At 36.8% G+C, this 26,553-nt stretch overlaps 3 protein-coding genes across 7 annotated transcripts in view; 1 reads left to right on the forward strand and 2 right to left on the reverse strand.

Moving 5' to 3' along the window:
* Positions 1-21,094, reverse strand: part of exoc6b (exocyst complex component 6B) — a 98,593-nt gene extending 77,499 nt beyond the window's left edge. For all 5 annotated transcript variants that reach the window (XM_026267142.1, XM_026267141.1, XM_026267139.1 and 2 more), the window contains exons 1-6: positions 20,940-21,094; positions 6,652-6,817; positions 6,475-6,522; positions 6,280-6,370; positions 5,891-5,936; positions 3,835-4,039 (exon numbers count right to left, since the gene is read on the reverse strand). In XM_026267142.1, coding sequence (XP_026122927.1) covers positions 3,835-4,039; positions 5,891-5,936; positions 6,280-6,370; positions 6,475-6,522; positions 6,652-6,817; positions 20,940-21,028 — 645 coding nt within the window. In that variant the 5' untranslated portion in view covers positions 21,029-21,094. The remainder of the gene's footprint in view (positions 1-3,834; positions 4,040-5,890; positions 5,937-6,279; positions 6,371-6,474; positions 6,523-6,651; positions 6,818-20,939) is intronic.
* A 1,177-nt stretch (positions 21,095-22,271) lies between these two features.
* badb (BCL2 associated agonist of cell death b) lies at positions 22,272-24,947 on the forward strand. The gene is made up of 4 exons (XM_026267190.1): positions 22,272-22,410; positions 23,143-23,288; positions 23,550-23,749; positions 24,111-24,947. Exons 2-4 carry the CDS (start codon positions 23,150-23,152, stop codon positions 24,222-24,224), a joined length of 453 nt encoding a protein of 150 aa, XP_026122975.1. The 5' UTR covers positions 22,272-22,410; positions 23,143-23,149; the 3' UTR covers positions 24,225-24,947.
* A 226-nt stretch (positions 24,948-25,173) lies between these two features.
* Positions 25,174-26,524, reverse strand: zgc:101765 (aldo/keto reductase). The gene is made up of 2 exons (XM_026267179.1): positions 26,362-26,524; positions 25,174-26,262 (listed from the first exon to the last, which is right to left on the reverse strand). Exon 2 carries the CDS (start codon positions 26,249-26,251, stop codon positions 25,385-25,387), a length of 867 nt encoding a protein of 288 aa, XP_026122964.1. The 5' UTR covers positions 26,252-26,262; positions 26,362-26,524; the 3' UTR covers positions 25,174-25,384.
* Between the last annotated feature and the right edge of the window lie 29 nt (positions 26,525-26,553).

Genomic DNA, 26,553 nt, shown 5'->3' on the forward strand with positions numbered 1-26,553 from the left:
GCAGTAAACCTACCATACGAATAAAAACACAAACAAAATTACATAATTAATGTATGTGTGTAACTTGTTATACAAAGCATAAATCTTCAGACTTCAGAATGAGCACTTTGTCATGAGGTCTTGTCCCTCTGATGTTTATCATGTTCATCTGATGTTCGCTACTGTAATGAACATAACTTTTTATTAAACATGGGAAATTCCTGACACTAAAAAAATAACCTTTTAAGGTTACGCCTAGAGTGTTTAAATTGTAAGCATGTACAGTGATACTTCAATTACTGTTTTCTCATTAAATGTGCACTTTATCCGATTAATTCAATTGAATGTATGGGGATACCAATATGGCGGTGCGGCGGGTTTACTTTTATAACGTCATGAACAATCCAGTTCTCTGTTAAAGATCAGTGGTTTGAACACCGTCCGGTACAATTAGCTGCTCTAAGCCAGAGGCCACTGGAAGGGTAGGACAGGCACCCAAGAAAATACATAACCAAAATCACATGGACCAGTGTGTTTCATTATCGGTTTGGCAATCTCTTCCACCTTGCATCCAACCAATATTCCACTCGGGGATTAATCCGTACAGCTTATGTAAATGGTTTAAAATGGCACAAGAACTTATTTGCGCATCTGCATGGCTCTCTGTGGGGTTTTGTTACGGTCAGTAGAAATTTATGAAAAAAAAAAGTGGGATATTGACCGATTGTTCCCAATTTGACTCCATCTTGTGCAATCTACCCTTCACCCGGTTACGTGATTCACTTCTTTTCTACTCCCTTAATCGCTTTAACAAATCCCAATACTGAACACAGATGACCCACTAGACCAAGCAAACTCCAAACACCTAGAGGCACATGTGGTGGGCAGGCTGAAAAATTGCAACAAATACAAGCATTCAATTTTACATTTTTACTATTTGAACTTGAAGTTGATGAGAAGTGACAATAAGTACTTTTACACCGTTACAAAATATTTATTTTTCCATAGTAAGAGACATGTCTTGAACACCAGATCAACATATCAAAATGATTTCTAAAGAATCATGTGACACTGAAGACCTGGGTCAAGCATGCTGAAATTCTGAATAATTCACATTCTTTAAAAAATATATCAATATAGAAAACAGTTATTTTACTGTATTCACTTGTTGTATTCACTACACTGGAGATATAATATAGAAAAACATGAAGAAATATTAATGCAATCATGCAATGTCTTCATTAAACAGTACAACTTTAAGTTATATTCCGGTTCATAAGGCAGGTCTGTAATATGACATGTTGAACTGATAAATATTTAGCTACTGTATAATAATCCTTACAAAAACTAAATGTGAAAAAGTGTCAGCTTTAAATTTAAGGATAAAATGTCAAATAATTGTTTAAACTCCAAAGAATGATACCACATGGCACTAAAGGAAGAACAAAAACTAACAGACGAGAATTCCCTTTGAAAAACAAAGCAGATGATCAGACTCCGAGAGCAGACCATCAGAGAGCTCAAATTAAACAGTCCCCACCATCCAGATTGGACCGGTCGAAACTCACCAAGTACCAGAGCTTCGGGAGCCAACAGTTTGCTCAAACTATGGACCAGGGCGCAGGCTGATGAGGAGAGAGGAAAAAGGGACAAAGTGGAACGAAAGGCTGGGCCGGTGCGACTGGAAGCAGACCAGCAACAGAACAAACGGGTATCTCTGATTACAACTCATGGTGTCCACATGCATTTGCTCACGTCAGAAGGTGAATGCATTAAAACCTGCTGGTAGAACACGCATCTACTGTACCTCAGTATAGTGATGAATACACATATTGTTTGATTCTCCAACTTGCCCTCTTCTTCTTCAACATCATCAGAGACCAAATTAACTTTCCAGAGACCAGTGTTGGGGAAGCTACTTTGAAACTCTAGCTTTCCAAGCTACATGCGACTCATAATTTGAAGTGATTAAAGTACAGTAAAGCTTCTTTTGAGAAAAAGTTACAAAACTAGTCCCAGAAACAAAAAGCAGCCAACTACATTACTAAATTAAAGCTGGTAGGATAATATCAGTTGTTAAATTTAAAACTACATGATTATGTCATTCATAAAAGCAGGAATGCAAATAATAAACAGAAGACTGTCAGCGGTGATAGACACTTTGGGTGCACCTAGTTTGAGTCCCAGATTATCGACCTTTCCCAGTCCTGTTCCCCTTCTTTCTCGCACTCTCTTCTTTTAAAAACTTACTGTTCTATCAAAATAAAAAGACAGAAATGCCAAAAATCAATCTTAAAAAAAAAAACTCAATACAGTGCATCCTAACAAATAGGATATAGGTGGAAACATCAGCAGAATTTAACTCTATATTATGTTAAAGAAGACATGTGTCTCACTTCTGCACAGGGACACAAATGGGTAAATCATTTCTTGAATCGTTTCATTTAAACAAACCGACTGAACTAACAGGAGAATGGGTTGAATTTCCAACGCTTCATATAAGACAGAAGACCGTTTAGGAGAGCTCCTCAGCTCGCTTGGCTGTAAAGCTGCATGCACAATAAAACGTGAAATAAAAACCAGCCATGTAGTGTTTCATTGCATAACACCTGGGAAAGCTACACTAAAAGCTGAACCAACTTCAACTACTGAAAAATGTCAGTTAGAAGAATCAATGCTTTAGTGTTCTTGAAAATACTGTGAAAAAAGTGAACACGTTGTAGCACGGCATCACACACACGTGCACGCCTGGCTTTGGTCTTTTTCAGTGAGGAATATTTGATCTCTTCTGTGACATCTTTTTGGCTACTTTTACTCCCCACTGTTTCATAATTAGGATCAGCAACCGGTCCATATTGAGAGGAACTGCTAGCGATTAGAAGAGCAGAGGATTTTTTTTTTTTTGAAGAAAATGGGAAGGTGGCGACTGCCTGTGCAAAATTAGCTCAAAGGATTCAAAGGGGTTGCTAAGGTATCTCTAAACGGTTTTAACCAAGCAGCAGCGGTACTCAATCTCTGGCTTCAAGGCCCCCTACTGTCCAACAATATTCAATATCTCCTTAACTTTTTTGTCTGTGATTAAGAATTTGTAAATATATTTTTACAAAAAATATCTGCCCAATAAAATTATATTTTCCTCTAAGTGAGCCTCAAGATTTTTAGTATCATTCATGTGCAATAGGTTTAGCAAAATTAATGCCTGCCTCAGAAACCACCACCGAAGCAGCTTTCACACAATAACATCTATCACGGCTAGTTTTATTCCTCAGTGAAGAAGGATAAGAAAGAAAGTAAAAAAAGATATGTTAAATAGAATGGAAAAAGCAAGGCCAGATTTTTATAGTGCTTGGGAGATCTTAATGTCTATTTGGCATTTCATATTCTAATGCACTCCTCACCCCATCTTGGTCTAATAACTTTAAAAGAAAGCAGAGGACTTTTCTGCATTCCAACGAAAAATCCACTCAATTTCTCTCATATGTGTTCCCTGGGTCTTCTCTGTGTCTCCGTGCACTGTCCTTGAAGTAGTGTCCATACACAGTGTTCCTCAATTCCTCTGGCATAAACAAAAGCGACCTGAAACGATCTTTGATTCGGAACAGATTGGTAGCTCTTTTTCCTCCAGACTAGATGACTAGATGGTCAGAGATAAGATGAAAGGAAAAATGGGGCAAAAGCACGTTCAACTACTGAAGAACAAGGACTCTGTCCTTCTCTCAGGACCTCACGTTGAAACCCAGTCGTCAGGTCAGATGCGAGCACATGAGGCAGCGGTCAAAGAATAGTTCTGATCCACCTCCAGGCATTACTCACTCTCTCGCTCTCTCTCTCTCTCACACACACAAGCACACACACCTGTTTCATGGCAGTCTCTCCGATCTTATCCGAATGCTTGCGGATGCTCTCCAGGAAGTCTTTGAGGTCAGACATGGAGACGTCTCTGATGTGTGTGCGCAGGCGTGGGATATTCTCTGACATGATGCCGCAGAAACGATATGATCCAGCTTGAGGCAAACAACTCTCCTCCAACTGTTCCAGGGTTCGTAGTGCTGGGTAGTATCTGGGTAAAAATACAGCAGGATCAGCAATGATTGCACATATCTGTCACTTCAAAAACTTTCCCACTATTAATGACCTCACATGCAGGGCTTAACAATTAGGTTTTTCAACGGCGACAAAGCAAAAACTTTTTATGTAATAAACACTATTTTATATGAAGAACTTTATTAGTAAATACACAATATTTCTTGATTCATTTTCAAATATATACTGTATATATGTGTGCATTAATATTTAGTATTACTTTTTAAATGTTATTAACTTTTTTAACTTTTTTTCAGATTGTTTATACTTTAACAAAAATATAACAAATATATTATTTTGACTTTTTTATATTTCTTTATATGAAATATGAAATATTTAAATATTTTATTTGTTATATTTATGATATATGATATATGATTGTGTTATATTTATTACAATCCTTGCTAAGCATGAAAACACACATATTGTACATGACTGACAAACATAAGATTGCACTAAAAGACAAATGACAGTCATGTAAACTGACCCAAAACTCAAAACTCTCCCCAGGCCATCCTTACTGTTGAGCCTTGCACAAGCAGTACATGTTTTTAACCTTTGGTTAAAGACTTAGATCTCAGCATGATAACAATTTAACCCAATCAAGATGATCTCAGAGATGAGCTATGCTCATCACACACATGCACACACACTCAGTACAGCATCAGAGTCACGCAACATTACACAGCAGACCCGACGCCGGGGAGAGAGTCTCTTTTGGCCGACCCTGCTGCTACCTCCAGGCTAATGGCAAAACCAAGCACACGAGAGAGCGAGAGAGAGAGAGAGATGGAGAAACATGGAGAGCAGAGATAAATAAAAAACAAAATGGATGGAAAAGTTGCAGGCCCATGCCGATGCTCAGGTCACACGGAGGACACGAAAAGACACCAAACCCAATGCTTCAAAAACATTTTGAGTGGCACTTTGAAACACAATTTAAGTGGACAACAATATTGATACACAAATATGACGATTCCGTAGAGAGGGACACTCTTTTTTTTTATATAAAGGCAATTATATATTTTTTAACGTATTAAAAGAACTACTTCTACTTTTTAAGAGAAAATGCCAAATACATTACAATGGATTAATGTATGAAGTATTCTACCCCCTACCAAAGTGATTAAATGTCTGAATATTTTCCATTGAATCTAAATGTATTTTTACAGTTAACTTTAACAGTCATATTATATTGTGTATAATCTTTCTTTTTCTTTCTCACATTTTTCACATATGGCCCCTGAGGGTTGGAACATGCTTGTATAGAAGAGCTGAGTGCTCGTGAAGATGCAGGTTAAAGTCCTGTATCATCTCCACCTGGTTCCCCCTTTCACTCCCTCCATCTTTATATTAGACGTCTACTATCCTTTACCATAAAAACAAAAAATCATAAATAAAAAAAGATGCCTGATTATGCTGGGACAGTTCAATGTATGCAGCTGCTAAAGCTAAGAAAATCCAATCCAAATGTGTCCTCTGTGTCTCTGACTCCTGACAGCTGCCAAATGCTGCTTTGTACATCTCAGACATCTGAAAAACTCTCTCTCTGTGTCTGTCTGGTCCCTGTTTCAGTCACGTCAGACTGGATGAGATACTCCAGTGGTCTACAGTCTGTTTTAATCATCAACACCTCGTCCTCTCTCTCCCCCAGCTGGGAATGTCCTGTTCTCAGATTAGCTTTTTTTTAAGTAAAGGTGTTAAAATATTTTGGACATTGCACTGCACTTGTGTATTTCAGTTCAACCTTGATAAGTTTAACTCTAGTGCCACCTAGTGCTCATCTGCAGCTTACATACTGTAAAAAAGGCACGTGCAGATGTCATACCTTTTGGCCCTCATCTGCTCCTGCAGTTTGCTGTACATCTCCAACACTGCAAGAAAGACATAAGATTGTTAAACATTATTACAATACAGAACAAAGCTGAATTTTCAGCAGCCATATTACTTCAATCTTCAGGATCCCATAATCTTTCAGAATCAGAAATCAATCTAATATACTGATTTCGTGCTCAAGCAGTAGTGCTGCTTAATTTTGTGTAAACCTTTTTCAGGATTCTTCAATAAATATAGAAAGTTCAAAGAAAAGCATTTATTTTAAATAGAAGTATTAATTACCTTGCTGAAGCATCAATAACAACTTTTGAACATTATTGTAAATACAACAAATAGCAGATAGATTGAAAGCGCTCAGGCAGAGAGGCCTGAGGTTTGGACCTGGTAAGCAGTGTGTGAGTTTGTCGATGGTGGTGGCGATATTCCTCTGCTGCAGACGGCACTGTCTCAGCTCATCCATCGATGTCAGGAGCTACAGAAGACATAACCACCATCTTAATAATGCTTAATGTTATTAATAGATATTTGCTTTTAATGTAACATGTTTTGAATCAAAGACTAAAATACGCAACACACCTCCTTGCCATCATTTTGGAGCTTCTGATTGGTCTCGGTCACCTGACACTGAGGAAGACAAAGCAACCAATTATCCAGGCGTGATCAAAACAGAAACACAAACTATATATGTATGGATTTTTCCTGACATAAAACACGAGTGGTTGAAATCTTTTTTTAGATCAGGTCTTTCTGCACCTTGAGTTTCTGGGCTTCTCCGCGCACTTTGAGCAGCTCAGTAATGGAGTCCACAAAGCCCTGGAAGTGATGGTTGCACATCTTCTCAATTTCACGGTCGTGGTTGCGGATCCGCCCTTCCAGTTTATCCATGAAGAGTCCATGTTCCTGTCCATCATAAACAGACCTTCCAAAAAAAAAACAAGGACAAAATAAAAAAACAGTGTCAAATTACTATATATATATATATATATATATATATATATATATATATATAAATATGTGCAGTCTATATTACATCAATGCTACATGCAACATATTATACCATTTACACACGTACACGGACACCTGAAAAGATTATCAAAAGACATATAAAGTGCCTGGTTGCTCGTTAACTGTTTTGAAGTAATGTAATATAATCAACAACACTATAAATGAAATGGACAGAGTGAGTGAATGCTAATGAAGTCTCTGTAAAACGTCAAATCTTTCTCCATTGGCGATGACACTAGGTGTTTACCACCAGATGGCAGTAGAAGATATAAAATAAAAACTCCTCAAGAAGCTTAGCGCTTCAGATGAATCCAAGAACAATTTCTAAGTGCATATGTTTTTTTCCATTTGAAAACAGACCAAACACCGAATATAACAAGGGTTATTTGAAAATATATGCAGTTTTATATCCATATTCTGCTCTACAAACAAAAAAGAATACCCACAGCATGTGTTCTTGTAGATTCCATATTTAATTTTACACACCTGACTGAGGTCCATAACAAGTCTCCAGTATAAGTGACAATAGACCACAATTAGATTAGATCTGATTCAATTCGGTTTGGTTATAACCAAGGTGCTTTTCTCAATAAAGACCATGCCCAGAACAGTTTCACAAACAACATTGTCTTAATACCTGCAAGTTAGCAAGCTAACGGTGACAATGGACAGAACAAAAAAGCATACGATAGTAAGGGAAGCAGGTTTAAGGTGAATCAGGACTCAGCAAGAGGAGCCGTTCTTGACTTACATCTCTCTCCCCTGATAGAGGTTATCATTGTATGAAAATGTACCGTGATTAACAGACAGTGTCATAGTGAGGAGGACTGTCAGGGAAGCAAACTATGTCCTTTTCAGTAAGATACAGACTAATTCAGGACACAAACACACCAGGACATGGCTTCACCTGAGCACAGCCTTCCTGTGGCTCAGGAAATGTCGTCCATTGGCACAGTCTTGACGTCACTGCTGGCTTCCTCCACAAACACTCACACACAGTAAACACACCTCAAATCCAGGGCCGCAAGGTGAACGCACTTCCCAACCTGAATTTAGCATTTTTATCTAGAGGAAGATGCTGGAAGGAAATGTGAGCACTGTACAGAAAAAAAAAAGACCACTGGGACAGACAAATGAGCAGACATGTGCCTCAAATACTCAACTATTAAAAGTTGTTATAAGACAGAAGAACACGTTCTCAAGATAAATCTGGAATGACTTGATTTTTTTTTTTTCAATCGAGAAATATTGGATTGGCCAGCACTCACAACGATGTACATCATCAATGAGGAGATATTTATGAGGGATTATTTTTTAATTAGAAAAAAAAATTATAATGTGCATCGATAAGTCATTTAAATAATCTTGACTCAAAGTACTTATGCCCGATTCTTTCCTCTTACTGTTTCCCGTCTCATCAGACACAGTTTTAACAAAGCCCAAAATGATTGATGTTAACTTAACAATACGCCAAAAAAGAAACTAATAAAAAGAAAACCACTAAACATTTTGGAAGTAAGGGTCGTCTTCAATAATCTGTGTTGCACAACTCCCTAAGCAAAAAACGGGGATGGGAACAAAAAGCTGAACAACTGTAAAAAGCTCAGCTGGAGTGAGACTCTACCACATCTGGCTCAAGGACACCTCTCAGTTCAGTTATTTGAATGAACGAATGAACGAATGAATGAACAAATGAATGAATGATATAAGCATCAGACATCATTGTCCAGACTCTTCCTTACGGAGTCAAATTTAAAAAGTCAAAACAACATTTCTTTGCACTAATATCTCCTACTACCTGCATGAATATAATGATTTTACAGCACTCACAGCACGTGTAAACCATGAATCAACCTTACTTGATTGGCCATCTGGCTCCCATTGTTACAAGCACTATTGGGAAACCGGGTGACGTTCCCAAAACTGAAACATGACACCCTCCTTGAGAAAAACTGGAGCCTGACATTTTCCCAACACTCCTGGGTAGAGAAATAATTGATATATGATAGAGAAGGAAAGAGAGAGAAGACTAAAAAGAAGAAGCAGTTTAAACATGTCACACTCTCTCTAACATTTCAAAACTGTCCTTTTTTATTTGCATATGAAAACACACAGAAATGCCGATGACTTAACAGGAAAGCCAAATGTCCAGAAATGTGTTGTAGCACATCAGTGGACCATTACTTTGCAATTACTCTGCTTTTCTGCTCTGATATGAACACCAAGGGTGTCATAAAGTGAGCAATTGAAGGCCATCTGTGTCTCCTATTCCTGAAAAACAGCTGTAAACTCAGCTTTGCCATCACAGGCATAAAATATATTCAAATAGAAAAACAGTTATTTAAAAGTTAGTGACATTTCAAAATTACCGTTATTTTATACTGGATCTGTTTGAACAAATACAGCCCAATTCATTTGGTCAAGGAATGCCAACATAGCTCTGAGCTCTGTGTGTGTGTGTGTTTGTCTGTGCGTGTGTGTGTGTGTGTGCATGTGTGTGTGTGTTGACCTGTTACACAGCATTCCTATTCAAAGCATTTCCTCTGCAAACTGTCGTCACCCTCTACTAACTTAAGGAAAACCTATGCTTATGTGTGCTATTATGTCATATCCTGCTGGCCGACTGAAATCTAGAGATAGCTCAATGGCAGCTGGGAAACAGAATGGATCGGAAATAGAGCAGAGGATCTAAACTTAGAAGCCCCACAAACACACGTCAGCACCTCACACCAACAATAGCAGTGCACTTTTCTATCTATGATGTAATAGCATACCTACTAATCTGTACCTTTATCTTTTCAAACTTACTGTACCGGGTAGTTCAACAGAGACAAAAGCTATACTGACGGCTGCAACTGAGAGCTATATTTATGAGAGCCAAAAAAAATAAACATATACAAATATACATATATATACTAGGGCTGTCACTTTTGAGAAAAATCTAATTCGAAAGGATATCGAATATCATGCAATGTATTTGAATATATTCAAATATCTACGAAAGATTCAACAACACTGGGACATTTAATGATATGATCTTAGCAATGATCTCTGGGCCAAAATTGCTGATAATTTAAAAAAGCCATTAGACCATAAATAGTAGCAAATGCTGAATTGCTTGATATTAGGGTTGGCACAACTAATCGATAAAATTGATTATTATCGATAATCATCACCAACGATTCTCATTATCGATTAGTTGGGTCTGTCTACAGTGCACATACAACTAAATAATATTAAGTTGTGTTGTAATTTTTTTTTTTATTTAACTCAATTTTAATGATACTGAATTAAAAAAAAAAACAAGCCAAAAAATAACCACACTTTTACTGAAAGTAACAATAAAACTGGACTGACTTTATATTAATATAGGTAACACTTTATAATAAGGTTCATTAGGTAACATTAGTTAAATACTTTAGCTAACTAAGAATTTATTACTTAGTTCATGTTAATTTCAACTTTTACTAATTATTAAAATCAACAGTTGTGCTAGTTAACAGTTAATGCACCCTGAATTAACATGAACTAAGAATGAACAACTGTATTCTCATTAACTAACATTAAGAAAGATTAATAAATACTGTAATAAATATTTTGTTTCATTAAATACATTAACATTATTGGAACCTTACTGTAAAGTGTTACCTTAATATTAAATATCAATATATTATTTTTTATTCACTAAAATTAGATATAAATTGTCGGATTACTTTTTTTTTTTTTTTTATTGGACTAATTATACAAATAATTATAGTCCTATAAAGCTATTATTATCAGAGCATATGAGCACAGAATAGCTTGACTGAAGGAAGCATCATTTTACCAGCGGTGTCCAGTATAGCTGTACACCATGTTACAGCCCAGTAGCACTACTGCAAACAGCAGCATGTATACAGCATATACATTTTCTGTCTGCGCAGACTTTGCTTTTCTGGTGAGCATGAGCGGTAGTCGAGTGAAACGCACATTCACAGAGCGGAATATGGAGCGGAGCGCCAAACAGCACCGTGACGAGTAGAGTGAAATGGTGAACACTGCCGGACGGGGCGCGACGTGCCATATATCATTATTATTATTATTATTATTATTATGCATTTTCAGCCGTTTATCTATTTGATCATTTTCGGATGACGAAAATTTGGTGCATCCCTACTTACATCCCCTCCTTTACAAATCCGAAGTAAATCCATACATCCGATTTAAATGAAGAAGGGGCTTTCCTGATAATTTTCCACGATGCCATCATCTTTGTTTAACTAACTTACTGCATGATGAAGGTGACCCAGCTGACCTCACCAGACAAAAATAATCTCAACACCACCTATTGGTGGAATGTCTAGAAATTGATTTTATTATTCTACCAAATAGTATACTAAAAAATGGCATACTCCCACTCCCAGTAATTACCAAAATAATAACTGTATTAGAGTTTTTTTTATTATTCAGATACCCAATTAGTCAAAAAGTACATAAACAATGCCAACAAGCATGCAAGCTGTTATCAAAGGCAAAGGATTGCATTTTTGATATGTTAATAAATATTTAGTTGTTTTAATTTGTTATTTGTCTAAAAATGACAATAACATTTTTAGAATTATTTTTTTTTGACCGATTCTAAAAATATTTGTGTTTTGTTTTATGACAGGTGGTCTAATAAATTGTAATGCACTGTATGTATTCATAGCATTCAGTTGGCACATTTGTTTCAAGGAAACTAGGCAGAACGTGGAATAGTGTGTTTTTATCAGTAAAATTAAAATAAAGAAAATAGGAGTTTTAATCGGAGAAATAATCAGCCAACTAATCAATTGCTTTACAGATAACTTTATTTCATGAAGTCTCTGCATTCTCACACATTACATGCAGTGAACCAGGCTTGGGCCTCAGGTTCTGCTTTACTGACCCTGGACTAGATCCTTCTCTGATGGCGAGGACAGAAGTCCATCTGGAGGTTCTGAGGTAACATTAGAAGCTCTAAAAGAGGAAATAGTGGTACGCAGTACTGGCTGAACACTGAAATCTGATCACTGTCTAACAGAGGGAAGAGTGCATAGTCACTGCAGTTCATGACTCAATCATGGACTAATCTCAAGTACCCAAATAACCTAATTAAACTTTGGGATTTTCACCTGAGATTCACAGCCAAATTACAAGAGGGTAAAAACGACTTCAGAAAAATGGCAACATCACAATGAGATTACCTAACAATATAAGAGCATCAGTAAGAATGTGTCCAATCAGTCATCAGTAAAAAAAAAAAAAAATAATTATAATATTTGCAAATAATTATGAAATATAGAATATTAAAAAAAAATGTAAACAGCCACAGCATACAAGACTTCTTTCTAGAACATATACTGACCCCAAACTTTTGAGTGTATGAAACTATTGCTAACAACTCTTTGATTATAGCAGCAGCCCAGAGAGAACACTGATGCATGGAAACATGTTAAAAAAGAGACATGTACCAAGAATGGCACGGCACAGAAAAACCTGAGGTCATGTGGGAGGTGACAGAGAGTGGGACTGAAAAAAGAAGAGAATGGTAGCAGTAGTCACCCTAGAAACTGTAAATTCCTCTGTGGGTATAAACACAGCAATAGTGAGGGCAGAGATGGGCCACAGTGCAACAGCTGAGAGAAAGAAAGAGCGAGCAATAAATCCTTCGAGCTGAAACCGACTGATGAATGATGACTGTAGCAGTGCAATGCCAGAAGATAAGCACTGAGAAACACAGAATGTTGCCCAACCTCTAGTTCAAAAATGACAGATTTTCCAAGTACTTCTTGCACACAGCAGAGCACAAAATGTCAATCTTAAATCTAAAACAAAATGATTTAGAGAGCGGTTCACAAGGGTTAAAGGTCACAAAGATTAAAATTAAAGACGCACCAAGAAACGGTCTAAAAATATGACAAATGTGTCATGACCAGTTGATAGTAGCAGCCCTCCACTATTTTTGTTATGGGTCACAAATATGAATAGGATATATGAATGTGAATGGTATGTGTGTGATATGTGAAATGTTAACAGGAAATTTCTTAAATGGTGCAAAAAAAAAATGTATATACTTTTAAAGCTCTGTACATGCCAACTGGATTTGCCACGGGAGCACTGATGTCCATGAACCAAGTGACACAAAATATTACCAGGTGCACAAGTAATTAATGTCTTTTTTTATTATTATTATTTAAAGTCAAATCAACTAAACAAAAACAACAACAGGCAGTTCAATTGTGTAAAAAACAGAGGAAGCCATTAAGCGCTTATCAAAGCTTTCATCTAGTAAACCACCAAGCCCACTGTGGAGAGAAAAGAAAATAAATATTTTAAACAATTCTCTGGTATCACCATACAAAAACCTTCCACAAATTAAATTAGCCATAGCCCACTGGACATCCTTCAACCTTCAAAAGCACCTCAGAGTTTTACAGCAGGGTCTGTAAGTAATCTTGTGTGTGTGTGTGTGTGTGTGTGTGTGTGTGTGTGTGTGTGTGTGTGTGTGTGTGTGTGTGTGTTTGCAGTGACTCAGCTGGGTGTGGACCTGGCTGCACCTTTGTGGTAAATTGGTCTCTGCTTCTTGTGACTGCAAACACATTACACATAGAAAACCTTAGCCAAAACTTTGCTTTGCTCAGCTGAACAGAACAAAGCAAAACACTTAAAATTTTAGTAAAACAGGGTTCGACACTGCAAACAAATATTTTCTGTCGGGATTTACGGAGAAGCATTCAAATTCTGCACAGAAAACAAAAAAACAGTCTTAGATCATCCAGGTAACCACATACAGTAAGAACCAGGTTTATATATATATATATATATATATATATATATATATATATATATATATAGAGAGAGAGAGAGAGAGAGAGAGAGAGAGAGAGAGAGAGAGAGAGAGAGAGAGAGAGAGATATATATATGTATATATATATATATATATATTTAATTTAATTTAAATTTTATATATATATATATATATATATATATATATATATATATATATATATATATATATATATATATATATTCAGCAATTTATTTGTCTTGTGAACTAAATAAGTAAATATATTTTATGTAAAATATCTTACTCAGGACAGTACTAAATAAAAAAACAACATGCATTTTGTATGATCTCTCTTTTTTTTTTACTCACATTTTCAGATTCTGCAAGGGTTAGGAACAGAGGTCTGCAGCTAGTTCCAAGAAACACCTTTAGTTATAAAAAACCGTTTATCCAAAGCAGAATGCAAATGCTCCTCAAAATTTTCAGTCAGGGGCTCCTATCTAGAAATGTAGCTTCCTAGGTAGCTTACAGCTCAGGACCCAATTGCAAAAATGTGGGATAGTAAAAAAAGAATACAAGAAAAAAACGTTATATAACAGAAACTAAAGAAAGTGTATTGTCATAAAGGGTTTTTAGAACTAAAGGTGTTTCTTGCAAATAGCTGTAGACCTCTGCTTCAGTCTTGGACCCCTGAAGATGGAGATTTCATTCATCATCAAGGGTATTGTTTGCAGGTTAAATGTGTGTGATTGCAGCGCTGTTGTAAAGGTCATAGGTTGCCAGTCTGAAGATTCCCTACTGTTCAGCAAATAAATGGAACGTAATGGAGAAGAGGAGAGAAAACTGATTGGTGGCTTGTGGAATGAATGCCAACTTCCAACTGTGTGTGCATACTTTTGTGCTTCCAGATTGGTTAAAATGTATAATTAACTTTAGTTGCCTCACCACTAGTAATATTATTTACATAGGGTTAGGAGTAGTTCTAAATCCCAAGCCACATCTAGGGACCAGAATATCATGCAAATATATAGTTAAAAGAGCCAATGAATGAAAAATATGATAATGTAGCTCATCATACTGTTATATAACCAAATACTTTACTGAATATTTTTACAATATTTTTTTTCAATGCAAGCAATGGAAATCCTATGAAACATCGATATACATTGTTCTCTGCATCTGTTCTTGAAATAAGCAGACTTTGAGAAATGTTTCAACACGATAATTGCCAAAGTGCTGTGAAATGTTTGTTCGAAATTCCTCAGGTGGATGCAGGAGTGAGTCCAAAATATTTAAAACATTCCTCTTGACATAATTGGAATGAAGAACCGTGTTTCCAAAGCTTCAGTCCTCTATTCCTTTTCAAAGTGGTTAATCACAAAGTCCAGGAAATCAAGGACATTGAAAATACACAGTACTTTAAAACTTTTCACAGAAACAAGAGAAACTGGATGAGGGAGAGAGAGAGAGAGCATGTGACAAGAAACCAGAGTACTCATTCCTGGTACTCTGAGATAAACACTTACATACAAACACACTGAAGTGTACAGCTCATAATCAAGACTCAATATTATTCCTTCAGATCTTCTTACATTTGAGCTCTAAGGGCCACATACACACTGCAGTTTAATATGGTTGTCTCTGTCACTCTGTATTGTGATTAGTGGTCGACCGAGGCCGATATATCGGCCGATATTTGGCATTAGTGTTGTCAAAAGACCCGGTACTTCGGGACCAAGTCGGTACTAAAAAAAATTTAATGTGACGGTACCAGGTTTCTTTAAATACCGGTAGTACCGAGGTACCGTTCAAACCCGGTTCAGCGCTATGATTTCCGCGAAGCAGAAAACGAGGACGGAATCTCAAAATCCAGTCATGAAAATGAAACTTAAACATTTTAATATGGACAGTCATGGAATGTCAAAGTTAGCATAAATTAATAAAATCAAATATGGACCAGTATCTGTATTAAGCCGCAAAAGTTGTTTGAAATATGAATCCGTGTTCTGCGCATCTCAGTGTGAATTAATGAATGGCAGAGACGTGCGGGTTTGTTTACTACATAGACTGAAGCGCATGACGCTTGCATTAATTTCAGCATCTGAGCTTCAGAGTTCTCTCACCATCAAGCGATCTGAACTTTTCAGTTCATCTCAATGGACGCACAGCGAACCTGTATTTGATGCTCTGTAAACTCTTTGTGAAGGCGCACGACTCACCATCGCTTTACTGATAGCGCTGTTTCTCACACATGCAAAGAGAGAGAGAGCGAGAGTCTTACCACGCTGAATCGACATGCTATATGTAAACTATTCTTTGTTGTCTTCTCCTGTCAAAATAATGGAGTTCATTTAGAATTATTCAACTTTTTCGAACGAGCAGAAGATATGCCGGTTTCTCCGGTAGTGGGCGGAGCTAACACGCAAATGACAATTTCATTGGCTGACGCTCAACTAGTACCGTCCCTGTTTTGATTTCAGCAAATCAGTTCGACCAAACCCAGAAAATGTGATTAATATTCATGAACCCAGCAGCTCATCAATTGATAGTGCATTGTATATACATTAGTATGATAGTAGAATTAGTAGTAGTATTATCTTTTAATAATAATTAATATGATCTATTACTATATAAAATATTTTTTTTTATAAAACTTTATTTTTTAAAGAAATAAATTACAATATTTCTTCCATGTTTTAATTTTAAAATCAAATCCCCTTTATTTACCAAAAATAAAATGTTTAAATTTCATAAATTAAAAGACAAATTAAATTTGAGTGAAACTTGTTTACTGTTATTCATAATTATATAACTTTAACTTTAAAACTTTAAACACAATTGTAAATAAGTATAAAGAATGACATTGGTTTTATTTTTGGTGCTAAAAAGTTATTTTTTTTTTAATTCGAATATTTTTTTGTTTTGCTTTGGTACCGAAATTGGTACCAAGAACCGTGGATTTTCACTGGTATCGGTACCGAATACTGAAATTTTGGTATCGTGATAACACTATTTGACATTTTCAAATATAGGCACTGGCCAATAAATTTTCTGCTTGGCAAATTTGTTTGAGGTCATTTGTCAGAGCGCACTTGTGAAGTGTGCAGTTTTATCCAGCATGATCGCGCGTTCTCTGAGTGGCGGTTTATTTATTTGTGAAAAATACTTTGTCATCTAAAGTATGTTTATTTACATTTATTTTTTAATCCATTAGCAAATTATTTAGAATTTCTTAAATATTCATTAAACTAAATATCGGCATCTGCCGTCAAAAAAACAATATCGGTCCAATAATTGTTATAGGAGTTAAACGGGTTATCAAAAAAGAAAACTGCAGGGTGGGATTTAGCTCTATCCATCAGTTATTGATTAGATGGAGGCAGATTTGAATGTGAGCTAGCAGTTGATTGTAAGGGGTTGGTTTAGAATACGTCACCAGTAGGGGTGCTCCGATCACGATCGGCCGATCGTTAATGCGCATCTCGTCAGTAAAGCCGGTTCTCTAATCAGCGGTTAATTCCATCAGGTGCATGATTTCACATAGAGCAGCTGTTACTACACAGAGCCGTTGTTAACTGAGAAGATGCGCCAATAAACGCTGAAAATTAACGTGATTTGCGCATCTTCTCTATTAACAACGGCTCTGTGTAGTAACAGCTGCTCTATGTGAAATCACGCACCTGATGGAATTAACCGCTGATCAGAAAACCGGCTTTACTGACGAGATGTGCATAACGATCGGCCGATCGTGATCGGAACACCCCTAGTCACCAGCAACGATTCCGACGTTCCATTTCATAGCAATTGTTAAAACTACCAGATATCTTGGGATGGAAGACCTGACCAAGGAATGGCAGTGTGCATTACGCTACAGGGCTTAACCATAGGAATGTAATCACAAGTCTTGACGTGTGTGCACATTATGAAACAGCCAATCACTTCTTCTGTAGAGAGATGAAAACTTGTACACTACAGACTGCATAAAGCAATTTCTAAAACTAGCCATAATCAGTCCATTTGTACTACACAGTCTGGGGAAACTGACTCACTAAGGCAGACCAACCCAGGATTCTCAGCGTTCTCTCTCTGATATAAACACACATTTCAGACCTAAGAGCCCCAGAAGTCTTGTATGATCCGTCTTCATGTGAGGCCAAATATAGTTCTCACACACTTAGGGAGTTTCATTTAAATACTATGTGATTACAAGCACATGAGAAATGAAAAAATGTTGCATGAGACATCAACTATCACATGGACACAATATAATATAAACAGCCCATGGTACAAATGCTGATTTCTACTAACAAAAGAAAACACATTGTTTTTTGTGGGAAAACAGGTCACAGTCAGTGACAGCTGTGCCACAAAAAGCTAAAAAATTTAATCCTTCAGAAAATAGTACTAAAATAGAGATGTTAAACCTGTTTATATCAACAGATTAAAAGTAACCCACTATCAAAACATCCAATCTTAAAATGAGAGGCATTTAAAAATGGCAACAACAACAAAAAATTAAGGAGACAAGAAAAAAGACAGCGGAAATGATGATCAGGAGCCAGAGGGGGAATGCTGTTTCAGCCAACCATTAAAAAGAAATGCTGTTATCGATTAGCTTGTTTACAGTTTATTGAGCCTTGTCTGGCAACGTGTTGTGCCATCCATTGCAAGGCATCTAAAAGCACATCAGAATGCGAGAGGCACTGCACTGTCCTCTGGAAACACAGAGAGAACACACAGCCCATTAGCTCCACACAGCCAATTAGTTAACAAAAGTGATGTAGCCTTGCTTTACTACACAACTTGACCTTAAAGTATCATACATGGGAAGTCTCTGCACTACTTGAGGTGCTTCCAGTGTGCAGTAATGTTAATAGTCCAGACTCAGAGATAAAAGCTGGATAAGGTGCACACATTTACTTCTGCTAAACAAACAAAAAATTACCTGGGGTAGTTTGGAAGGATACAAGTCTTAATATATGTGTTTCTGAATCAATATTTATATACGCACATCATATATATATATATATATATATATATATATATATATATATATATATATATATATATATATATATATATATACACACACGCACATTATATATATATATATAACATTCTTTTTTATCTATTTTTTATTAGTTTGTATTAGAAATAGATCTGGATTAGATCAGATTGGCTTACATTACATTTTATGCTTAACTGGCATTATTATGACCCTTAATTTTCTTAACAAATTCTTATTTTTTTTCCATCAATCTCTTTATTAAATTTTAACTTGAAATAGGAACAAACAAAACTCTTCTTAACAAATTCTTAAATAAAAAAAATAAAAAAACGTAAATATATTTATTTATTTGCCTCCAACCAGTTGATGACCAGTGGATTGAAGCAAGTACCTGCCTTTTTGCAAGGGGTATCGGTTCATTTTTATTTTGCATTGTAATTTTAACCATAAGATCATGAAACTTTTTTCATCTTATCATGCCCATGCACTGAAAATATTTTTTTTTTTTAACCACAAAATAAATTTCTCACCATTTCTTTAATTGGTCAGCAAACATAATAAAGGAAACCTCCCCTTGTCTGTTTAGGTGAAACGGTCTTATGGGACTGCTGTAAAATAACCAATCACAAACAATGACTAAACATGCAAACATTAGCAAGGCTAGGAAGCCAGCCTGTGCTCGCAATTTTACCTCATTCTGCAAAATCTCATCAGAGGGTGTGAGATTATGTAACTGTTATCAACGTCCCTCACACACCCTGCTAGCACCAAAATTAGCATCACACAGTTCCACTATCTGAACAACATGTAAAACAAACTAGTCATCAAGTAACAGCAGCTGGATTAATTTAGTGATTGGTAGTAGTATCTGAACAACATAGTTGACAGATGCAGGTCAGCTATGTGGAAAGTTAGAGGCAAAGGTACACTAACATTCACTGTGCTGAAGAATGACACATTATGCTCTCTACATTCTGTGTACTTGTTCAAGATATTGTGAATCAAATCATCACAGATCAAATTCACTGCAGATCTTCACTGTAAACGGCTTAAGCTGAGTCATGATCCTTCACGTCCTGGTAGGTGCCATTAAAAATGACTGAATGAGAATAAATATAGGCCATGAAAGATAAACTAAAGCTGAACCAACTAACCAAAAATACTACTGGCTTGTTGATTTCGTCTCAACATCCTATGTAATGCCCCTTTCCATAATCGTGAGCTTCATCTTTCAAAATAAATGTAAAGACAGTTAATAATGTCCTTTAGATTAACCATCAGTTCAAGCCTGAAAGGGGAACAGAGTGGCATGACAGACACAGTGATGAAGCTCATGTGTGTTTGCAGTACACAAGCCACGGACGGTTAAGACAGCTGATTGTCGTAGCAAAGTCAGAATCCTAGATTCACGAAATGGTCATCCATAAAATGTGTTGCTAAAGATTCTTAAATGCATCTACTTTCAGAAGCCTAAATAAGCCTTAAATGGCTGCTTCAACATTAACTGCGGTTACTGAAACCACACCGCCTTTCTTTGCGTGAACATTTGGGAGACATTACTCAAATATTTCCACATATTGATGTATACATGTGGGGGTGTGTTTAAATTAGCCGTTTAAGGGGGCGTGACAGAGTCTTAACTTTGATAAAGAATCTTTGGATTTGAGACTTTAGTCTTTGCAACTTTACAGATCTTCTTCAAGCGCCAAGAGCTTGGAACACTCCAAAGAGAAAGAAACAATTGAAATCGCATCAAAAACTTGAAGCTAATTTGGTGACAACTGATTTTGGTTTTCATAAGCAACTTTTAATTTTCAAAACAAATGTGTAAACAAGCTCTAACGCAAAAATTCATGTTAGGAAAAATCAAAAAGCCTACTGTTTTGAGGAGTTAAAACCCTTGTTTAAGTTACTTCCCTAAATACAATGGACAGCAACAACACAACACAGTGTTCGCGTCTCTTTTGGTTTGTTTTCAAATAAAGAGCGTTATTCATTATACTCAAATATCCGCCTGCTCTCCGGGAGCCATGTGAGAGGAATACTAACTAAAACTTCCTCTAAACCGCTACTGAGCACCAACTTTACCAGCCTGACAACTTGAATGGAAGATTTCCTGGCAAGCCTCTGAGTGAGAAGTTGAGGGAACAAGGAGAACAGCCTCTCCTGGAACCTTTGAACCAAAATGTCACATCGTAACCCGAGCCCGGTAGCCTCCGGTACGGTTAAATGAATTCTTACCGGAGTGTTGGCCCGATGCAGTTAGTGTCTGTGCTCTCAATCTCACGCAGGATTCGCTCGTGCTCTGCCGCTGTCTCGGCGCTCGCCATCTTCCATATCCTCGCGACGCGCTCTAGAGAACAAACACACAGCGCCGAGAGAGAGAGAGGGAAAAGACTGGAGCTTTTACTTCCGGTATTACTGTTGAACGATTCATTACGGCAAAATAAGTTTTAGAGTGGACAAAACAACATTGTATTTATTTATAATACTTTAATGAATACATATGGAGGATAGGTTTAATTTAAAGGTATTTTTTTATTATACAATCATGGACTTTTTATACCTGTGTCACAATATTTTAAAAATAATAATAATGCAGGCTATTTAATGAGGGATGTGTTAAGTCAGGAATGAATATATAACACTACGTGAGAATTCTGATGCTAATTATTACAACCCCTGCGTAATATCAACTTGAAACACAAACCATGCGACAGCGACATCTTGTGCTTTATGTACCAAACACACTACCATTTGGATATTAATAGTTATTAAACGTGACATGGACATAATTCTAATTCAAGACATATAAATTTAAAAATGTCCAAAACAAATATGTACCCAGTAATTGTATTATTATTTATTTTTAGAATTATATATTTTTTATTATATATTAATATAATAATATCATTATTTATTATAATTATATTTCTATTCAGTTCAAGTTATTTGTATAGATAAACTTTTCACGATACCAATCGTTGCAATCCAGCTTTACAGAAAATAATAAGTTTCTACCTTATATTTAGGAGTAGGTTATTAGCACTATTCCTGTTAGGAGTATTCCTTTTAGCACTGAAGATTTTTTTGTTTGTGTTCTTTAGCTTTTGTTCCCACCTTCATGTAAATATTCAGGAATACATTTTTGTTCAAAATTACCTTTCGTTTGGTATGCGTTTTTTTCCCCCTTTGCTTTTTGTATTTTTCGCTGTTCCACGCACCCAGTCATAAATAACTAGCGCAGAATTGTTTCTTATTATTCCAATTAATGTATTGAATCATTATCGCATTCATTTTCATAAAAGCTTTTATTTTCAATGCCACTATTGGCTGACATAATTTCTGAAATAAAAAAAACTCTTTAACTTCCCACGCTCCTGATAAACGAAAATAAAATTTCCACAATTATGAATTATTAATTTAAAAATTATTAGAAAAAAGTCATATTTATTTATATTAGGGTCCATTATTTTAAAATGGGTTTTCTTTATTTTTATTAGGGCTGAAACGTTTAAATACAACAACGCTGTGTGGTTAACAATGAATTTCTTCACCCCGTGTCCTGCACAGATGATTTGTGGTGCGCTTCTACTCCGCACAGCACGGGTGCGTGTCAGGACCGCAACAGGAATCCAAACAGAGACGGTCCTAAACAGACCCAGATTACCCGGAAGACTGTACGAGGTACGCCGACAGACTCCAAAAATCGGTGGGTAACTCGATAGTTTAAATATTACTAATCAAACTTATACAATTTAAAATTTGACATTTGAAAACACTACAAAGTAGGGCTGAAACTTTAAAAAAAAGTTATCAGTCCGCGGTTGTCAGATGGTACAACCTCTTTTTAAGGGTTTGAGGTAGTACTGAGCCTCAAAGTTGTAAACAAGTTTCCTTTTGATCCCCGTTTTTGTGTGTGACCGTTTGAGATTACAATCTCTTAATATTTTATAATTATGGTTGGCATCATAATACGTAACTCGATAAGCATAAGTAATTAGCATTTGCATAACTAAATTTTAAAAAACTTGTATTAGTTATACTGTTATTGTTATCTTTGTTGGCGGATAATGCAGGTTATTTCTTTGAAACTAGCAATAAGAAATATGTTTGTGGTCATTTTTCACTATAAACGATCGCGTCGAGAAAGTCTGTCTCTTTGTTTTGTTTTTGTGGTGGTGGCTCAAGAGAGAAACACTGCGCAACAGTGTTGCCTACATTAATCAAGCAGTATTGCAATGTTTGCCTCATCTTTACCAGTAGCTTGTGAGGATATATTGTTGATCCTGACTCCTCTTTTAGTTGATCTGTTTGAGGATAAACCATTTCAAAATGTGAAATAACACACAAACTGCGATATGTTTCCATTTACTTAAACAGTATATTTAAAAATGTGCATAAATGGAAATGTAATTAATCAAGTTTTTCTTTTAACTTGCAGTTTAATCATGGAACATATGTTCAGTATCTCTGACAATGAGTCAGAGACCGAGACATCGGAAGACCGTGAGGAATCAGGCCAGATGAAAAATAACAGTGGATCGCCACAGAAAAAGCAGTATCTCCCTGTGCCTGATAAAGTGAAAGGTGAGTCAGTCTCAAGGGCCTGTAGGATAGTTACAAGAACACATGTCATTTCTGTTGTATCCCGGATACACAGTGCAGCAGACCACAATTACAAGCAAATACAAGAGTGTTATGCATTCAGAGGCACTCTGTGGTGGCATTGGTTTTTCTTTTAAAACCAATAATGAATCCAATTTATTTCACATTAAGAGATACTTTAAATATATTCTAACGTAAGGTCTGATCTGATCAGGTGTCATTCAGTATTAAATGTCATTGTAGGAGAACAACAAGGGAGACAACGGTATCTTTCCATGAATGATGAAAACCTGCTGGAGGCAGCAGATGAAGGCGATTTGGTTGGAAGTGATCCTTTCAGGCCAAGATCTCGCTCGGCTCCTCCTGCTTTGTGGGCAGCTAAGAAATATGGCCAACAGCTAAGGAGAATGAGTGATGAGTTTGACATCCTCCTTGATAAAGGGGTAAGGGAACCTAGTTACACTAAGAATAGTGATCAACATGCAAGGCAAATTAAAACTGTTTAACCTACTTAAGCCCCTTTCACACTGCCATTCCGGCAAATACACAGGTAAAGTGTTCCGGCAATTGTTCCTTGGTCGCTAGATTTTGCACTTTCACACTGCCAGTGATGACCCGGGATATGTGCGTGCTTTCACACACAGCCCGTAAAGATCCCGTAATGACACGTGACATCAGGGTGTGACGTGTAATGTACGAGTCGAAAACATTAGGCACGTTATACTTTCACTGAAGCAAGCAAACGGGCTTTATTAAGCAATGGAAAATGTTAAGGATTTTCTTATCTTATATCTTATCTTACAGATGAAGAGGGTGAAGAGCGCAGGAACAGCACGTCAGATGCGGCAGTCCCCCAGCTGGTTGGCCTTCCTTTGGAGTCACAAAGAGTCTGATGCCGAGTCACGCCCTGCAGAGTGACTGACAGTGAATGATGGAAGAAGAAAGAAAAGACGACTACTGTACATAACAATTGGTGACAGAAGAAAAGGATGCACTGCTGTGAAGAGAAGGAATTATTCCATTGACTGGTTTTAAAACTTTTTCATGAACTGCACTGGGACTCTTGACTTTGGAAAAGCATAATTGGTTTCCACTGGCATGTGCTAGCCCACAAAAAAAATGACAAAACCGGAGAGTCTCAAATTTTCCTTGAGCTCTGGGAATATTAATGAATGTGAGACAGCTAGATTTCAGCTTGATCAAATCATACACTTCCTCTCACTTTGCCGCATTGGTTTTCATATTCAGATGAGATCAAAAGACATTGAAGTTATTTTATTATACATTATCTGTTGAAGGATTTTTTTTACAATATCTTTAGACAGTCAGCTGTAAATAAAATCTGTTTTTACTGTAAGGGACTTTGGCCACTTTGAAGAGTCCTTTTTCTTTATTACGATCTCTTGAGTCATACAAATCTGGAAGATTCTATAACTAATAAGCACAAACGCTTAAAAACAAGAATGATTCTAAACACCCAAAAGACCAGGGGACATAATCAAAGATTACTGGTATTACTTGAACATAACTGATTTTCAATTCCTAGTAACTTTTCTATTAATTAAAAACAACATTTTTTTGTGATGTTATTGTTTGTAACCAATATAACCAATTAAGAAATGAATAAATCACTTTCATCAAGATTGTTCTTACTTCTCTCTGAAAAGTCAAACTGCAGTTCTTTACTTTACCACTCTTTTGTTTTATGTGAGGTGCAAATTGTTAAAAGAGGTTGAACTTGGACATTTGGCTTATAAAAACAATCCTGACACTATTACAAACTGTTATTCTGGTTTAATATACTGTTTGCATCAGAACATCTCTCATAGTTCCTTTTCAAATGGTCAAGCAAAAGATAAAGTAAAGCTAGATTCAAGATTTTATTTGTCACGTACAAGTTATATGACATACAACAAGCAGTGAAATGTAGGAAGCAGGCCGACGGTGCCATCTTAGATCTGAATGAAATAAACCATGAAATAAAGAGCCATTTAGTTTATTCCGTGGGATGTCAATTTGTAAATCTGAACAACCTTGGAATTTCGGTAAGCCTACATTTTTTTGTCAATGAGTTGTCTTTAAGACACATGTGTTGGATCCCAGCAGAACTTCTCCCCGCAGTCAAGAGCAGAGAGCTTTTCCACATCCTCCTCGCTAATCTCAAAGTCAAACAGACGCCCATTCTCCTCCACACGTTCTGGTTGACGTGATTTTGGCAGTACTGGAATGTTCTGTTGTATGGCCCACCTCAGCAACACTTGGGCTGATGTCCTTCCATACTTTTTTGCTAAATCCAGAACCACATGGTCTGATAGTAGAAGCCCTGTTCCAAGAGAGGAGTATGCCTGAAAACACACCTCTCTTTTCTTGCAAAGTGCCCTCAGGTCCTTTTGAACCAGCTTTGGGTGGAACTCCACCTGAAGAACTGCTGGAGGCACTTTACAGCTCTTCAGTAGCTCCTGCATGTGCTCTTCTGTGTAATTAGACACCCCAATGGCCCGAAATTTTCCTTCTGAATAGAACTCCTCCAAGACTGTCCAGCTCTGAGCACGGTTTTCAGCGTTTCGTTTATCCCCCGCTGGAAGCCCCTGAGTACCTGGCCAATGAATAAGATAAAGGTCAATGTAGCCCAATCCCAATTGCTCCAGGCTCCTCAGGCAACCAACTCTGGCTTTGGACCCCTGATCTTTGGGACCCAGTTTACTAGTAATAAAAACATCTTCTCGAGATAGGCCGTATTTGGGCAGCAGACAACGGAGCGCATGACCTAATTGTGCTTCATTATGGTACACTGCCGCAGTGTCAAAAGCACGATAACCAGCTGTCAAAGCTGCATCTACAGCATTAGAAGTGTCCTCTTGACCCTGCAAACGGAAAGTGCCCAGTCCCAACAGTGGCATCCGAGTCCCAGTGTTGAGAAGTACATGTGGCTGAGAGTCAGTCATTTGGAGAAAAGCTGTAGTGCATAAAGAAGTGTCGAAGCATGTGCATTAAGAGTAATATATTAAATTATTCATTGAGATGATAAACTGGAGTAACAGAGACGTAAACTCACCCTGCAGGTTTTTTGAAAATGAAAAAACAAACAGGCGCCAGTGAATTCAACACGTTCAAGGTTCAATAATCTGTAAATAACAATACGAATTTATCTACATTCTACTTGTAACGAGCGATAAACTTTCCCATACAGTCTTATCTATGTCACTGCTCAACCTAACTTCATCATGTGACAGAAAAGGGCGGAACA

The sequence above is a fragment of the Carassius auratus genome, chromosome 7, assembly GCF_003368295.1.
Source record: "Carassius auratus strain Wakin chromosome 7, ASM336829v1, whole genome shotgun sequence".
NCBI lineage: Eukaryota > Metazoa > Chordata > Actinopteri > Cypriniformes > Cyprinidae > Carassius > Carassius auratus.

Bases quoted from the DNA above. Each gene is read 5' to 3' on its own strand.
- badb (XM_026267190.1), top strand. From the start codon at position 23,150: ATGGAACATATGTTCAGTATCTCTGACAATGAGTCAGAGACCGAGACA. The intron at 23,289-23,549 runs GTGAGTCAGTCT...ATGTCATTGTAG, and splicing joins TGTGCCTGATAAAGTGAAAG to GAGAACAACAAGGGAGACAA. The intron at 23,750-24,110 runs GTAAGGGAACCT...CTTATCTTACAG, and splicing joins ACATCCTCCTTGATAAAGGG to ATGAAGAGGGTGAAGAGCGC.
- zgc:101765 (XM_026267179.1), bottom strand. From the start codon at position 26,251: ATGACTGACTCTCAGCCACATGTACTTCTCAACACTGGGACTCGGATG.